Genomic DNA, 16583 nt, shown 5'->3' with positions numbered 1-16583 from the left:
CCAACCCACCCCCCTCACCTCATATACCCAACCCACCCCCCTCACCTCATATACCCAACCCACCCCCCTCACCTCATATACCCAACCCACCCCCCTCACCTCATATACCCAACCCACCCCCCTCACCTCATATACCCAACCCACCCCCCTCACCTCATATACCCAACCCACCCCCCTCACCTCATATACCCAACCCACCCCCTCACCTCATATACCCAACCCACCCCCCTCACCTCATATACCCAACCCACCCCCCTCACCTCATATACCCAACCCACCCCAATCACCTCATATACCCAACACACCCCAATCACCTCATATACCCAACACACCCCAATCACCTCATATACCCAACACACCCCAATCACCTCATATACCCAACCCACCCCAATCACCTCATATACCCAACCCACCCCAATCACCTCATATACCCAACCCACCCCCCTCACCTCATATACCCAACCCACCCCCCTCACCTCATATACCCAACCCACCCCCCTCACCTCATATACCCAACCCACCCCCCTCACCTCATATACCCAACCCACCCCCCTCACCTCATATACCCAACCCACCCCCCTCACCTCATATACCCAACCCACCCCAATCACCTCATATACCCAACCCACCCCAATCACCTCATATACCCAACCCACCCCAATCACCTCATATACCCAACACACCCCAATCACCTCATATACCCAACACACCCCAATCACCTCATATACCCAACCCACCTCCCTCACCTCATATACCCAACCCACCCCAATCACCTCATATACCCAACCCACCCCAATCACCTCATATACCCAACACACCCCAATCACCTCATATACCCAACACACCCCAATCACCTCATATACCCAACCCACCCCAATCACCTCATATACCCAACCCACCCCAATCACCTCATATACCCAACCCACCCCCCTCACCTCATATACCCAACCCACCCCCCTCACCTCATATACCCAACCCACCCCCCTCACCTCATATACCCAACCCCCTCACCTCATATACCCAACCCCCTCACCTCATATACCCAACCCCCTCACCTCATATACCCAACCCACCCCAATCACCTCATATACCCAACCCACCCCAATCACCTCATATACCCAACCCACCCCAATCACCTCATATACCCAACCCACCCCAATCACCTCATATACCCAACCCACCCCAATCACCTCATATACCCAACCCACCCCAATCACCTCATATACCCAACCCACCCCAATCACCTCATATACCCAACCCACCCCAATCACCTCATATACCCAACCCACCCCAATCACCTCATATACCCAACCCACCCCCCTCACCTCATATACCCAACCCACCCCAATCACCTCATATACCCAACACACCCCCCTCACCTCATATACCCAACACACCCCCCTCACCTCATATACCCAACACACCCCCCTCACCTCATATACCCAACACACCCCCCTCACCTCATATACCCAACACACCCCCCTCACCTCATATACCCAACACACCCCCCTCACCTCATATACCCAACCCACCCCCCTCACCTCATATACCCAACCCACCCCCCTCACCTCATATACCCAACCCACCCCCCTCACCTCATATACCCAACCCACCCCCCTCACCTCATATACCCAACCCACCCCCCTCACCTCATATACCCAACCCACCCCCCTCACCTCATATACCCAACCCACCCCCCTCACCTCATATACCCAACCCACCCCCCTCACCTCATATACCCAACCCACCCCCCTCACCTCATATACCCAACCCACCCCCCTCACCTCATATACCCAACCCACCCCCCTCACCTCATATACCCAACCCACCCCCCTCACCTCATATACCCAACCCACCCCCCTCACCTCATATACCCAACCCACCCCCCTCACCTCATATACCCAACCCACCCCCCTCACCTCATATACCCAACCCACCCCCCTCACCTCATATACCCAACCCACCCCCCTCACCTCATATACCCAACCCACCCCCCTCACCTCATATACCCAACCCACCCCCCTCACCTCATATACCCAACCCACCCCCCTCACCTCATATACCCAACCCACCCCCCTCACCTCATATACCCAACCCACCCCCCTCACCTCATATACCCAACCCACCCCCCTCACCTCATATACCCAACCCACCCCCCTCACCTCATATACCCAACCCACCCCCCTCACCTCATATACCCAACCCACCCCCCTCACCTCATATACCCAACCCACCCCCCTCACCTCATATACCCAACCCACCCCCCTCACCTCATATACCCAACCCACCCCCCTCACCTCATATACCCAACCCACCCCCCTCACCTCATATACCCAACCCACCCCCCTCACCTCATATACCCAACCCACCCCCCTCACCTCATATACCCAACCCACCCCCCTCACCTCATATACCCAACCCACCCCCCTCACCTCATATACCCAACCCACCCCCCTCACCTCATATACCCAACCCACCCCCCTCACCTCATATACCCAACCCACCCCCCTCACCTCATATACCCAACCCACCCCCCTCACCTCATATACCCAACCCACCCCCCTCACCTCATATACCCAACCCACCCCCCTCACCTCATATACCCAACCCACCCCCCTCACCTCATATACCCACCCCCCTCACCTCATATACCCACCCCCCTCACCTCATATACCCAACCCCCTCACCTCATATACCCAACCCCCTCACCTCATATACCCAACCCCCTCACCTCATATACCCAACCCCCTCACCTCATATACCCAACCCCCTCACCTCATATACCCAACCCCCTCACCTCATATACCCAACCCCCTCACCTCATATACCCAACCCCCTCACCTCATATACCCAACCCCCTCACCTCATATACCCAACCCCCTCACCTCATATACCCAACCCCCTCACCTCATATACCCAACCCCCTCACCTCATATACCCAACCCCCTCACCTCATATACCCAACCCCCTCACCTCATATACCCAACCCCCTCACCTCATATACCCAACCCCCTCACCTCATATACCCACCCCCCTCACCTCATATACCCACCCCCCTCACCTCATATACCCACCCCCCTCACCTCATATACCCACCCCCCTCACCTCATATACCCACCCCCCTCACCTCATATACCCACCCCCCTCACCTCATATACCCACCCCCCTCACCTCATATACCCACCCCCCTCACCTCATATACCCACCCCCCTCACCTCATATACCCACCCCCCTCACCTCATATACCCACCCCCCTCACCTCATATACCCACCCCCCTCACCTCATATACCCACCCCCCTCACCTCATATACCCACCCCCCTCACCTCATATACCCACCCCCCTCACCTCATATACCCACCCCCCTCACCTCATATACCCACCCCCCTCACCTCATATACCCACCCCCCTCACCTCATATACCCACCCCCCTCACCTCATATACCCACCCCCCTCACCTCATATACCCACCCCCCTCACCTCATATACCCAACCCACCCCCCTCACTCCCTGATTTGACTGTTTTTTTACATTATACTTCCACCCTATGAGGTCATAATAATACTTGGAAATTCCCTTTTTGTGTAGGAGCAGTTTGAATAAAATGCCTGGAATTTCATCCTGTTCAGGTGGGTTAGGCCTACTTTATGACGTCATAAGGAGATCTCTTTATAATAGACCAATGGCTGTTCACCTGGGTAAGGGGGGTGGGCTCTAGAACATCCTTATCAGCCAATCAAGGCTGTGTATGTAAATATCTTCACATTTGTTTCCTCATTTTTAAAGGCCAACGGAGGCTGAGGAAAATAAATGATACAAAATATATGTTGGAGTTATTTTCATGAAATAAACACACAGTGATGATTAAAAAAAATAAAATGACAGACTGCATGAGAGCTTTAAGAAAAGTATCCTAATTCTAACAGCTGTATGATATTCGATATCTGGGCTAGATCTAACAGCTGTATGATATTAATATCTGGCTGATCAGCCTAGGCTAGATCTAACACCTGTATGATATGTAATATCTGGCTGATCAGCCTGGGCTAGATCTAACAGCTGTATGATATGTAATATCTGGCTGATCAGCCTAGGCTAGATCTAACAGCTGTATGATATGTAATATCTGGCTGATCAGCCTGGGCTAGATCTAACAGCTGTATGATATGTAATATCTGGCAGATCAGCCTAGGCTAGATCTAACAGCTGTATGATATTTAATATCTGGCTGATCAGCCTAGGCTAGATCTAACAGCTGTATAATATTAATATCTGGCTGATCAGCCTAGGCTAGATCTAACAGCTGTATGATATGTAATATCTGGCTGATCAGCCTAGGCTAGATCTAACAGTTGTATAATATTAATATCTGGCTGATCAGCCTAGGCTAGATCTAACAGCTGTATGATATGTAATATCTGGCTGATCAGCCTAGGCTAGATCTAACACCTGTATGATATGTAATATCTGGCTGATCAGCCTGGGCTAGATCTAACAGCAGTGTGATATTTAATATCTGGCTGATCAGCCTAGGCTAGATCTAACAGCTGTATGATATGTAATATCTGGCTGATCAGCCTGGGCTAGATCTAACAGCTGTATGATATGTAATATCTGGCTGATCAGCCTAGGCTAGATCTAACAGCTGTATGATATTTAATATCTGGCTGATCAGCCTAGGCTAGATCTAACAGTTGTATAATATTAATATCTGGCTGATCAGCCTAGGCTAGATCTAACAGCTGTATGATATGTAATATCTGGCTGATCAGCCTAGGCTAGATCTAACAGCTGTATGATATGTAATATCTGGCTGATCAGCCTGGGCTAGATCTAACAGCTGTATGATATTAATATCTGGCTGATCAGCCTAGGCTAGATCTAACACCTGTATGATATGTAATATCTGGCTGATCAGCCTGGGCTAGATCTAACAGCTGTATGATATGTAATATCTGGCTGATCAGCCTAGGCTAGATCTAACAGCTGTATGATATTAATATCTGGCTGATCAGCCTGGGCTAGATCTAACAGCTGTATGATATGTAATATCTGGCTGATCAGCCTAGGCTAGATCTAACAGCTGTATGATATTTAATATCTGGCTGATCAGCCTAGGCTAGATCTAACAGCTGTATAATATTAATATCTGGCTGATCAGCCTAGGCTAGATCTAACAGCTGTATGATATGTAATATCTGGCTGATCAGCCTAGGCTAGATCTAACAGCTGTATGATATGTAATATCTGGCTGATCAGCCTGGGCTAGATCTAACAGCTGTATGATATGTAATATCTGGCTGATCAGCCTGGGCTAGATCTAACAGCTGTATGATATTAATATCTGGCTGATCAGCCTAGGCTAGATCTAACACCTGTATGATATTTAATATCTGGCTGATCTGTTGTTATACAGTTTATTTTGTGTTTTCTTCCCATATAATTTAAAATATACAGTATTATACCTACAACTCAGCGGAATGTGTTTTAAATATAAAGTGGTTTTGGCAACGAGGATTTTATCTGCTTCCCCAGAGTTTCTATTGTATTATTAACTGTACGTTTGTTTATTCCATGTGTAACTCTGTGTTGTTGTTTGTGTCGCACTGCTTTGTTTTATCTTGGCCAGGTCGCAGTTGTAAATGAGAACTTGTTCTCAACTGGCCTACCTGGTTATTAAATAAAGGTGAAATTTAAAAAAAAATCAAAATAAAAAGAGTCAGATGAACTTGTGGATACCATTGTTATGCCTCTTTGTCCAGTATGAAGGAAGTTAGAGGTAGTATCGCAAGCCAATGCTAACTAGCGTTAGCGCAATGACTAAAAGTCTATGGGTATCTGCTAGCATGCTGGTTCTTTCCTCAGACGTTATTGTTTCTGTTTATATGTTTCATGTCCTTACGCTACTCGTGTTTCTTGTTTTGTTCCTAGTTCGTTTATTTATTAGATTCACTCCCTGTACTTTCTTCTCGTTTATTATCAAGTTACAATAGCAGTGTGTTGAGCTAACTAGGGGTCCCACAGATCATTTTATGGTAGAGAAAATGTCACTCATTCTGTTCATTTTAGCAGCCAAAATGCTTTCCAGAGCAAGTACAGGAAGTCAGTTTATTCTACAGGACGTCAGGAAGTCCGTTTATTCTACAGGACGTCAGGAAGTCAGTTTATTCTACAGGAAGTCAGGAAGTCAGTTTATTCTACAGGAAGTCAGGAAGTCAGTTTATTCTACAGGAAGTCAGGAAGTCAGTTTATTCTACAGGAAGTCAGGAAGTCAGTTTATTCTACAGGAAGTCGGGAAATCAGTTTATTCTACAGGAAGTCGGGAAGTCAGTTTATTCTACAGGAAGTCAGGAAGTCAGTTTATTCTGCAGGAAGTCAGGAAGTCAGTTTATTCTACAGGAAGTCAGTTTATTCTACAGGAAGTCAGGAAATCAGTTTATTCTACAGGAAGTCAGGAAGTCAGTTTATTCTACAGGAAGTCAGGAAGTCAGTTTATTCTACACTCTACGACACAGATATAACTCAGGCTACCTACTGTACATCATAAGTAGGGCCCGTCGTGGCCCTTACTAATCAGAGCTGTGTGTATGATTGCTACTTGTTTAGAATGAATCAAATCCAGTCTCATAGGGTCTCATTAAGAGTTGAGACAAATCTGTACATACACAACTCAGACTTTCACATAAATCATTCATTGACTTCAATAAAACTCTCAAGATAAAGGGTTTGGAAATAGAGCTCGTTGTTGTCTCAACCTCTTTTCATTAATTGATATCAATGGGAGACTTGTACCATATATGTGTTTGTCAGAACACCAGTCATAACGCCCACACAAAAAATATCTTGTTATAATCTCACTCTCGTAGAAGATCTTGAAGCCGCTGTTGGATCTGCTGTTGTCGGTGGTGAAGAGGAGGTAGATGAAGTTACTACTGCTGAACAGGAACTGGGGGACCTGGGACCCGTTGAACGAGCCAATCAGAGGCGAGAGCAGGTTGGGACCATCATGCACCTCCAGGAAGTCATAGCTGAGCTCTGTCTGGAACCTGACACACAGGGAAAGAGAAAAGATGGAAGGGAAGAGAAAGTGAAGAAAAGTGAAGTGGAAGAGGAAGAGGAGAGGAGAGGAGAGGAGAGAAGAGGAAGTGGAGACGAGACGAGATGAGACGAGAGGAGAGGAGAGGAAGTGGAGAGAAGAGGAGAGGAAGTGGAAGTGGAGAGAAGAGGAGAGGGAGTGGAGAGGAAGTGGAGAGGAAGTGGAGAGGAGAGGAGAGGAGAGGAAGTGGAGACGAGACGAGACGAGACGAGAGGAGACGAGAGGAGAGGAAGTGGAGAGTGGAGAGAAGGGGAGAGGAAGTGGAAGTGGAGAGGAGAGGAGAGGAAGTGGAGAGGAGAGGAAGTGGAGAGGAGAGGAGAGGAAGTAGAGAGGAGAGGAGAGGAAGAGGAGAGAAGAGGAGAGGAGAGGAAGTGGAGAGGAAGGGGAGAGAAGAGGAGAGGAGAGGAAGTGGAGAGAAGAGAAGAGAAGAGGAGAGGAGAGAGGAGAGGAGAGGAGAGAGGAGAGGAGAGGAGAGGAGAGGAGAGGAGAGGAGAGGAAATGGAGAGAAGGTGGAGAGAAGAGGAGAGGAAGTGGAGGGAAGAGGAGAAGGAGAGGAGAGGAAGTGGAGAGGAAGTGGAGAGGAAGTGGAGAGAAGAGAAGGAGAGAAGAGAAGGAGAGAAGAGGAGAGGAGAGGAGAGAAGAGGAAGTGGAGACGAGACGAGAGGAGAGGAAAGGAGAGGAAGTGGAGAGTGGAGAGAAGAGGAGAGGAAGTGGAGAGAAGAGGAGAGGGAGTGGAGAGGAAGTGGAGAGGAGAGGAGAGGAGAGGAGAGGAAGTGGAGAGAAGAGGAGAGGAAGTGGAGAGGAGAGGAAGTGGAGGGAAGAGGAGAAGGAGAGGAGAGGAAGTGGAGAGGAAGTGGAGAGAAGAGAAGGAGAGAAGAGAAGGAGAGGAGAGGAGAGGAGAGGAGAGGAGAGGAGAGGAGAGGAAAAGGAGGAAGAGAAGGTACAGGTATCGTGGCTTGTGTGCAGGTATAAGTCTGATTTGTCGGTTTGAAACCGTAAGCAGTTCATTCTTTCTTTCATTAATTACTTAATTACTTCCTCCACCCATCCATCCGTCCATCCATCCACCCATCCCTCTACCCAATCATCCGTTCTTATGTCCGTTGTCCATCCACCCATCCATCCACCCACCCACCCATCCATCCATCCACCCACCCACCCATCCATCCATCCATCCACCCACCCACCCACCCATCCACCCATCTACCCATCCACCCATCTACCCATCCATCCATCCATCCATCCATCTACCCCTCCATCCATCTACCCATCCACCCATCTACCCATCCATCTACCCATCCACCCATCTACCCATCTACCCATCCATCCATCTACCCATCCACCCATCTACCCATCCAGCCATCCACCCATCTACCCACCCACCCATCTACCCATCCATCCATCTACCCATCCACCCACCCACCCATCTACCCATCCACCCATCTACCCATCCATCCATCTACCCATCCACCCACCCACCCATCTACCCATCCACCCATCTACCCATCCATCCATCCACCCATCCATCTACCCATCCACCCACCCATCCATCCATCCATCCATCTACCCCTCCATCCATCTACCCATCCACCCATCTACCCATCCATCCACCCATCTACCCATCTACCCATCTACCCATCTACCCATCCACCCATCTACCCATCCATCCATCCACCCATCTACCCATCCACCCATCCATCCACCCACCCACCCATCCATCCATCCACCCACCCATCCACCCATCTACCCATCCATCCATCCATCCATCTACCCCTCCATCCATCTACCCATCCACCCATCTACCCATCCATCTACCCATCCACCCATCTACCCATCTACCCATCCATCCATCTACCCATCCACCCATCTACCCATCCAGCCATCCAGCCATCCACCCATCTACCCAACCACCCATCTACCCATCCATCCATCTACCCACCCACCCATCTACCCATCCACCCATCTACCCATCCATCCATCTACCCATCCACCCACCCATCCATCCATCTACCCATCCATCCATCTACCCATCCACCCACCCATCCATCTACCCATCCACCCACCCATCCATCCATCCATCTACCCATCCACCCATCTACCCATCCATCTACCCATCCACCCATCTACCCATCCACCCATCTACCCACCCACCCATCTACCCATCCATCCATCTACCCATCCACCCACCCACCCATCTACCCATCCACCCATCTACCCATCCACCCACCCATCCATCTACCCATCCACCCATCTACCCATCTACCCATCCATCCATCTACCCATCCACCCATCTACCCATCCAGCCATCAACCCATCCATCCATCTACCCATCTACCCATCTACCCATCCATCCATCTACCCATCCATCCATCCACCCATCTACCCATCCACCCATCTACCCATCCATCCATCTACCCATCCACCCATCTACCCATCCATCCATCTACCCATCTACCCACCCACCCATCTACCCATCCATCCATCTACCCATCCATCCATCCATCCATCCATCTACCCATCCACCCATCCACCCATCCACCCATCCACCCATCTACCCATCCACCCATCCACCCACCCATCTACCCACCCACCCATCTACCCATCTACCCATCCATCCATCCACCCATCTACCCATCCATCCATCTACCCATCCATCCATCCACCCATCCATCCATCTACCCATCTACCCATCTACCCATCCACCCATCTACCCATCTACCCATCTACCCATCCACCCATCTACCCATCCACCCATCCACCCATCTACCCATCCACCCATCTACCCATCCATCCATCCACCCATCTACCCATCTACCCATCCATCCACCCATCTACCCATCTACCCATCTACCCATCCACCCATCCACCCATCCATCCATCTACCCATCTACCCATCCATCCACCCATCTACCCATCTACCCATCTACCCATCCATCCACCCATCCATCCATCCATCCATCTACCCATCTACCCATCTACCCATCTACCCATCTACCCATCCACCCATCCATCTACCCATCCATCCATCTACCCATCCACCCATCCACCCATCTACCCATCTACCCATCTACCCATCCACCCATCTACCCATCCATCCATCAATCTACCCATCCACCCATCTACCCATCCACCCATCTACCCATCCATCCACCCATCTACCCATCTACCCATCCACCCATCCACCCATCCATCCATCTACCCATCTACCCATCCATCCACCCATCTACCCATCTACCCATCTACCCATCCACCCATCCACCCATCCACCCATCCACCCATCTACCCATCCACCCATCCACCCATCCACCCATCCACCCATCTACCCATCCACCCATCTACCCATCTACCCATCCACCCATCCATCTACCCATCCATCCATCTACCCATCCACCCATCCACCCATCTACCCATCTACCCATCTACCCATCTACCCATCTACCCATCCACCCATCTACCCATCCATCCATCAATCTACCCATCCACCCATCTACCCATCCATCCATCTACCCATCCATCCATCCACCCATCCATCCATCTACCCATCTACCCATCTACCCATCTACCCATCCACCCATCTACCCATCTACCCATCTACCCTTCCACCCATCCACCCATCTACCCATCCACCCATCCACCCATCTACCCATCTACCCATCTACCCTTCCACCCATCCACCCATCTACCCATCCACCCATCCACCCATCTACCCATCTACCCATCCACCCATCTACCCATCCATCCATCCACCCATCTACCCATCTACCCATCCATCCACCCATCTACCCATCTACCCATCCACCCATCCACCCATCTACCCATCCATCCATCTACCCATCCATCCATCTACCCATCCATCCATCTACCCATCCATCCATCCACCCATCCATCTACCCATCCACCCATCTACCCATCCATCTACCCATCTACCCATCTACCCATCCACCCATCTACCCATCCACCCATCCACCCATCCATCTACCCATCTACCCATCTACCCATCCATCTACCCATCCACCCATCTACCCATCCATCTACCCATCTACCCATCCATCCATCCACCCATCCATCCATCCATCTACCCATCTACCCATCTACCCATCCACCCATCCATCTACCCATCCATCCATCTACCCATCCACCCATCCACCCATCTACCCATCTACCCATCTACCCATCCACCCATCTACCCATCCATCCATCAATCTACCCATCCACCCATCTACCCATCCACCCATCTACCCATCCATCCACCCATCTACCCATCTACCCATCCACCCATCCACCCATCCATCCATCTACCCATCTACCCATCCATCCACCCATCTACCCATCTACCCATCTACCCATCCATCCACCCATCCACCCATCTACCCATCCACCCATCCACCCATCTACCCATCCACCCATCCATCCATCTACCCATCTACCCATCTACCCATCTACCCATCCACCCATCCATCTACCCATCCATCCATCTACCCATCCACCCATCCACCCATCTACCCATCTACCCATCTACCCATCCACCCATCTACCCATCCATCCATCAATCTACCCATCCACCCATCTACCCATCCATCCATCTACCCATCCATCCATCCACCCATCCATCCATCTACCCATCTACCCATCTACCCATCTACCCATCCACCCATCTACCCATCTACCCATCTACCCATCTACCCTTCCACCCATCCACCCATCCACCCATCTACCCATCCACCCATCCACCCATCTACCCATCTACCCATCTACCCTTCCACCCATCCACCCATCCACCCATCCACCCATCTACCCATCTACCCATCCACCCATCTACCCATCCATCCATCCACCCATCTACCCATCTACCCATCCATCCACCCATCTACCCATCTACCCATCCACCCATCCACCCATCTACCCATCCATCCATCTACCCATCCATCCATCTACCCATCCATCCATCTACCCATCCATCCATCCACCCATCCATCTACCCATCCACCCATCTACCCATCCATCTACCCATCTACCCATCTACCCATCCACCCATCTACCCATCCACCCATCCACCCATCCATCTACCCATCTACCCATCTACCCATCCATCCATCTACCCATCCATCCATCTACCCATCCATCCATCCACCCATCTACCCATCCACCCATCCACCCATCTACCCATCTACCCATCCACCCATCCATCTACCCATCCACCCATCTACCCATCCATCCATCTACCCATCCATCCATCCACCCATCCATCTACCCATCTACCCATCTACCCATCTACCCATCTACCCATACACCCATCTACCCATCCACCCATCCACCCATCCATCTACCCATCTACCCATCCATCCATCTACCCATCCACCCATCTACCCATCCACCCATCTACCCATCCATCCATCTACCCATCCATCCATCTACCCATCCATCCATCTACCCATCTACCCATCTACCCATCCACCCATCTACCCATCCACCCATCCACCCATCTACCCATCCACCCATCCATCCATCTACCCATCCACCCATCTACCCATCCATCCATCTACCCATCTACCCATCCATCCATCTACCCATCCACCCATCTACCCATCCACCCATCCACCCATCCATCCACCCATCCATCCATCCACCCATCCACCCATCCACCCATCCACCCATCGACCCATCTACCCATCCATCCATCTACCCTTCTACCCATCTACCCATCCATCCATCTACCCATCCACCCATCCACCCATCTACCCATCTACCCATCCATCCATCTACCCATCCACCCATCCACCCATCTACCCATCTACCCATCCATCCATCTACCCATCCACCCATCCACCCATCCACCCATCCACCCATCTACCCATCTACCCATCCACCCATCCACCCATCCACCCATCTACCCATCTACCCATCCATCCATCTACACATCCACCCATCTACCCATCTACCCATCCACCCATCTACCCATCCACCCATCCACCCATCTACCCATCCACCCATCTACCCATCTACCCATCCACCCATCTACCCATCTACCCATCCATCCATCCACCCATCCATCCATCTACCCATCCACCCATCTACCCATCTACCCATCCACCCATCTACCCATCCACCCATCTACCCATCCACCCATCTACCCATCCATCCATCTACCCATCCACCCATCTACCCATCTACCCATCCACCCATCCACCCATCTACCCATCCACCCATCTACCCATCCATCCACCCATCTACCCATCTACCCATCCACCCATCCACCCATCCATCCATCTACCCATCTACCCATCCATCCACCCATCTACCCATCTACCCATCTACCCATCCATCCATCCACCCATCCACCCATCCACCCATCTACCCATCCACCCATCTACCCATCCATCCATCTACCCATCCACCCATCTACCCATCTACCCATCCACCCATCCACCCATCTACCCATCCACCCATCTACCCATCCATCCACCCATCTACCCATCTACCCATCCACCCATCCACCCATCCATCCATCTACCCATCTACCCATCTACCCATCCACCCATCCACCCATCTACCCATCCACCCATCCACCCATCCACCCATCTACCCATCTACCCATCTACCCATCCACCCATCTACCCATCCATCCATCAATCTACCCATCCACCCATCTACCCATCCACCCATCTACCCATCCATCCACCCATCTACCCATCTACCCATCCACCCATCCACCCATCCATCCATCTACCCATCTACCCATCCATCCACCCATCTACCCATCTACCCATCCATCCATCCACCCATCCACCCATCCACCCATCTACCCATCCACCCATCCACCCATCCACCCATCCACCCATCTACCCATCCACCCATCCATCCATCTACCCATCTACCCATCTACCCATCCACCCATCCATCTACCCATCCATCCATCTACCCATCCACCCATCCACCCATCTACCCATCTACCCATCTACCCATCCACCCATCTACCCATCCATCCATCAATCTACCCATCCACCCATCTACCCATCCATCCATCTACCCATCCATCCATCCACCCATCCATCCATCTACCCATCTACCCATCTACCCATCTACCCATCCACCCATCTACCCATCTACCCATCTACCCTTCCACCCATCCACCCATCCACCCATCCACCCATCTACCCATCTACCCATCCACCCATCTACCCATCCATCCATCCACCCATCTACCCATCTACCCATCCATCCACCCATCTACCCATCTACCCATCCACCCATCCACCCATCTACCCATCCATCCATCTACCCATCCATCCATCTACCCATCCATCCATCTACCCATCCATCCATCCACCCATCCATCTACCCATCCACCCATCTACCCATCCATCTACCCATCTACCCATCTACCCATCCACCCATCCACCCATCTACCCATCTACCCATCTACCCATCCATCCATCTACCCATCCATCCATCTACCCATCCATCCATCCACCCATCTACCCATCCACCCATCCACCCATCTACCCATCTACCCATCCACCCATCCATCTACCCATCCACCCATCTACCCATCCATCCATCTACCCATCCATCCATCCACCCATCCATCTACCCATCTACCCATCTACCCATCTACCCATCTACCCATCTACCCATCTACCCATCCACCCATCTACCCATCCACCCATCCATCTACCCATCTACCCATCCATCCATCTACCCATCCACCCATCTACCCATCCACCCATCTACCCATCCATCCATCTACCCATCCATCCATCTACCCATCCATCCATCTACCCATCTACCCATCTACCCATCCACCCATCTACCCATCCACCCATCCACCCATCTACCCATCCACCCATCCATCCATCTACCCATCCACCCATCTACCCATCCATCCATCTACCCATCTACCCATCCATCCATCTACCCATCCACCCATCTACCCATCCACCCATCCACCCATCCATCCATCCACCCATCTACCCATCCATCCATCTACCCTTCTACCCATCTACCCATCCATCCATCTACCCATCCACCCATCCACCCATCTACCCATCTACCCATCCATCCATCTACCCATCCACCCATCCACCCATCTACCCATCTACCCATCCATCCATCTACCCATCCACCCATCCACCCATCCACCCATCTACCCATCTACCCATCCACCCATCCACCCATCCACCCATCTACCCATCTACCCATCCATCCATCTGCACATCCACCCATCTACCCATCTACCCATCCACCCATCTACCCATCCACCCATCCACCCATCTACCCATCCACCCATCTACCCATCTACCCATCCACCCATCTACCCATCTACCCATCCATCCATCCACCCATCCATCCATCTACCCATCCACCCATCTACCCATCCACCCATCTACCCATCCACCCATCTACCCATCCACCCATCTACCCATCCATCCATCTACCCATCCACCCATCTACCCATCTACCCATCTACCCATCCACCCATCCACCCATCTACCCATCTACCCATCCACCCATCTACCCATCTACCCATCCATCCATCTACCCATCCACCCATCTACCCATCCATCCATCTACCCATCCACCCATCTACCCATCCATCCATCTACCCATCCATCCATCTACCCATCCATCCATCTACCCATCCATCCATCCACCCATCCACCCATCTACCCATCCATCCATCTACCCATCCATCCATCTACCCATCCACCCATCCACCCATCCATCCACCCATCCATCCATCTACCCATCCACCCATCCACCCATCCACCCATCCATCTACCCATCCATCCATCTACCCATCCACCCATCCACCCATCCATCCACCCATCCATCCATCTACCCATCCACCCATCCACCCATCCATCCATCCATCCATCCATCCACCCATCCATCCATCTACCCATCCACCCATCCATCCATCCACCCATCCACCCATCCATCCATCCATCCATCCATCCATCCATCCATCTACCCATCCACCCATCCACCCATCTACCCATCTACCCATCTACCCATCCATCCATCTACCCATCCACCCATCCACCCATCTACCCATCCACCCATCCACCCATCTACCCATCCATCCATCTACCCATCCACCCATCTACCCATCCACCCATCTACCCATCCACCCATCCACCCATCCTTCCTGACCAGAAATGCTTCACACAGCAATTGCTTCCAATATTTTTGTTGTTGTTGAGATCTCACCATTTTTTTAAATATGTATTTATTTATTTAATATAACCTTTATTGAATTAGTCAATTTAATTTCACAGGGCATATATCTGCTTTGGCCCTTCAGGCCTCTACAGTATGAAACAGATGACATCAGCCAGCCCAGAGCTCGACATCAATAACATTTTAAACAGTCTTCAGCCTACTGAGAGAAATACAATGCAGTCTATAGTAATTAATATAACATCTGAAATACAATACAGTAACAAGCCCCCATCCAGCCAAACAAAAGAACCCAACAGAATGTAACG

The 16583-nt window shown here is 51.2% G+C and overlaps 1 protein-coding gene across 1 annotated transcript in view; it reads right to left on the bottom strand.

Moving 5' to 3' along the window:
• Nucleotides 1-16583, bottom strand: part of LOC139572868 (CUB and sushi domain-containing protein 3-like) — a 1528140-nt gene that overhangs the window by 690913 nt on the left and 820644 nt on the right. The window contains exon 18 of the mRNA XM_071395690.1: nt 6858-7045. Coding sequence (XP_071251791.1) covers nt 6858-7045 — 188 coding nt within the window. The remainder of the gene's footprint in view (nt 1-6857; nt 7046-16583) is intronic.

Source organism: Salvelinus alpinus, chromosome 4 (genome assembly GCF_045679555.1).
Source record: "Salvelinus alpinus chromosome 4, SLU_Salpinus.1, whole genome shotgun sequence".
Lineage (NCBI taxonomy): Eukaryota > Metazoa > Chordata > Actinopteri > Salmoniformes > Salmonidae > Salvelinus > Salvelinus alpinus.
This window is presented reverse-complemented; position numbering and strand designations above follow the sequence as displayed.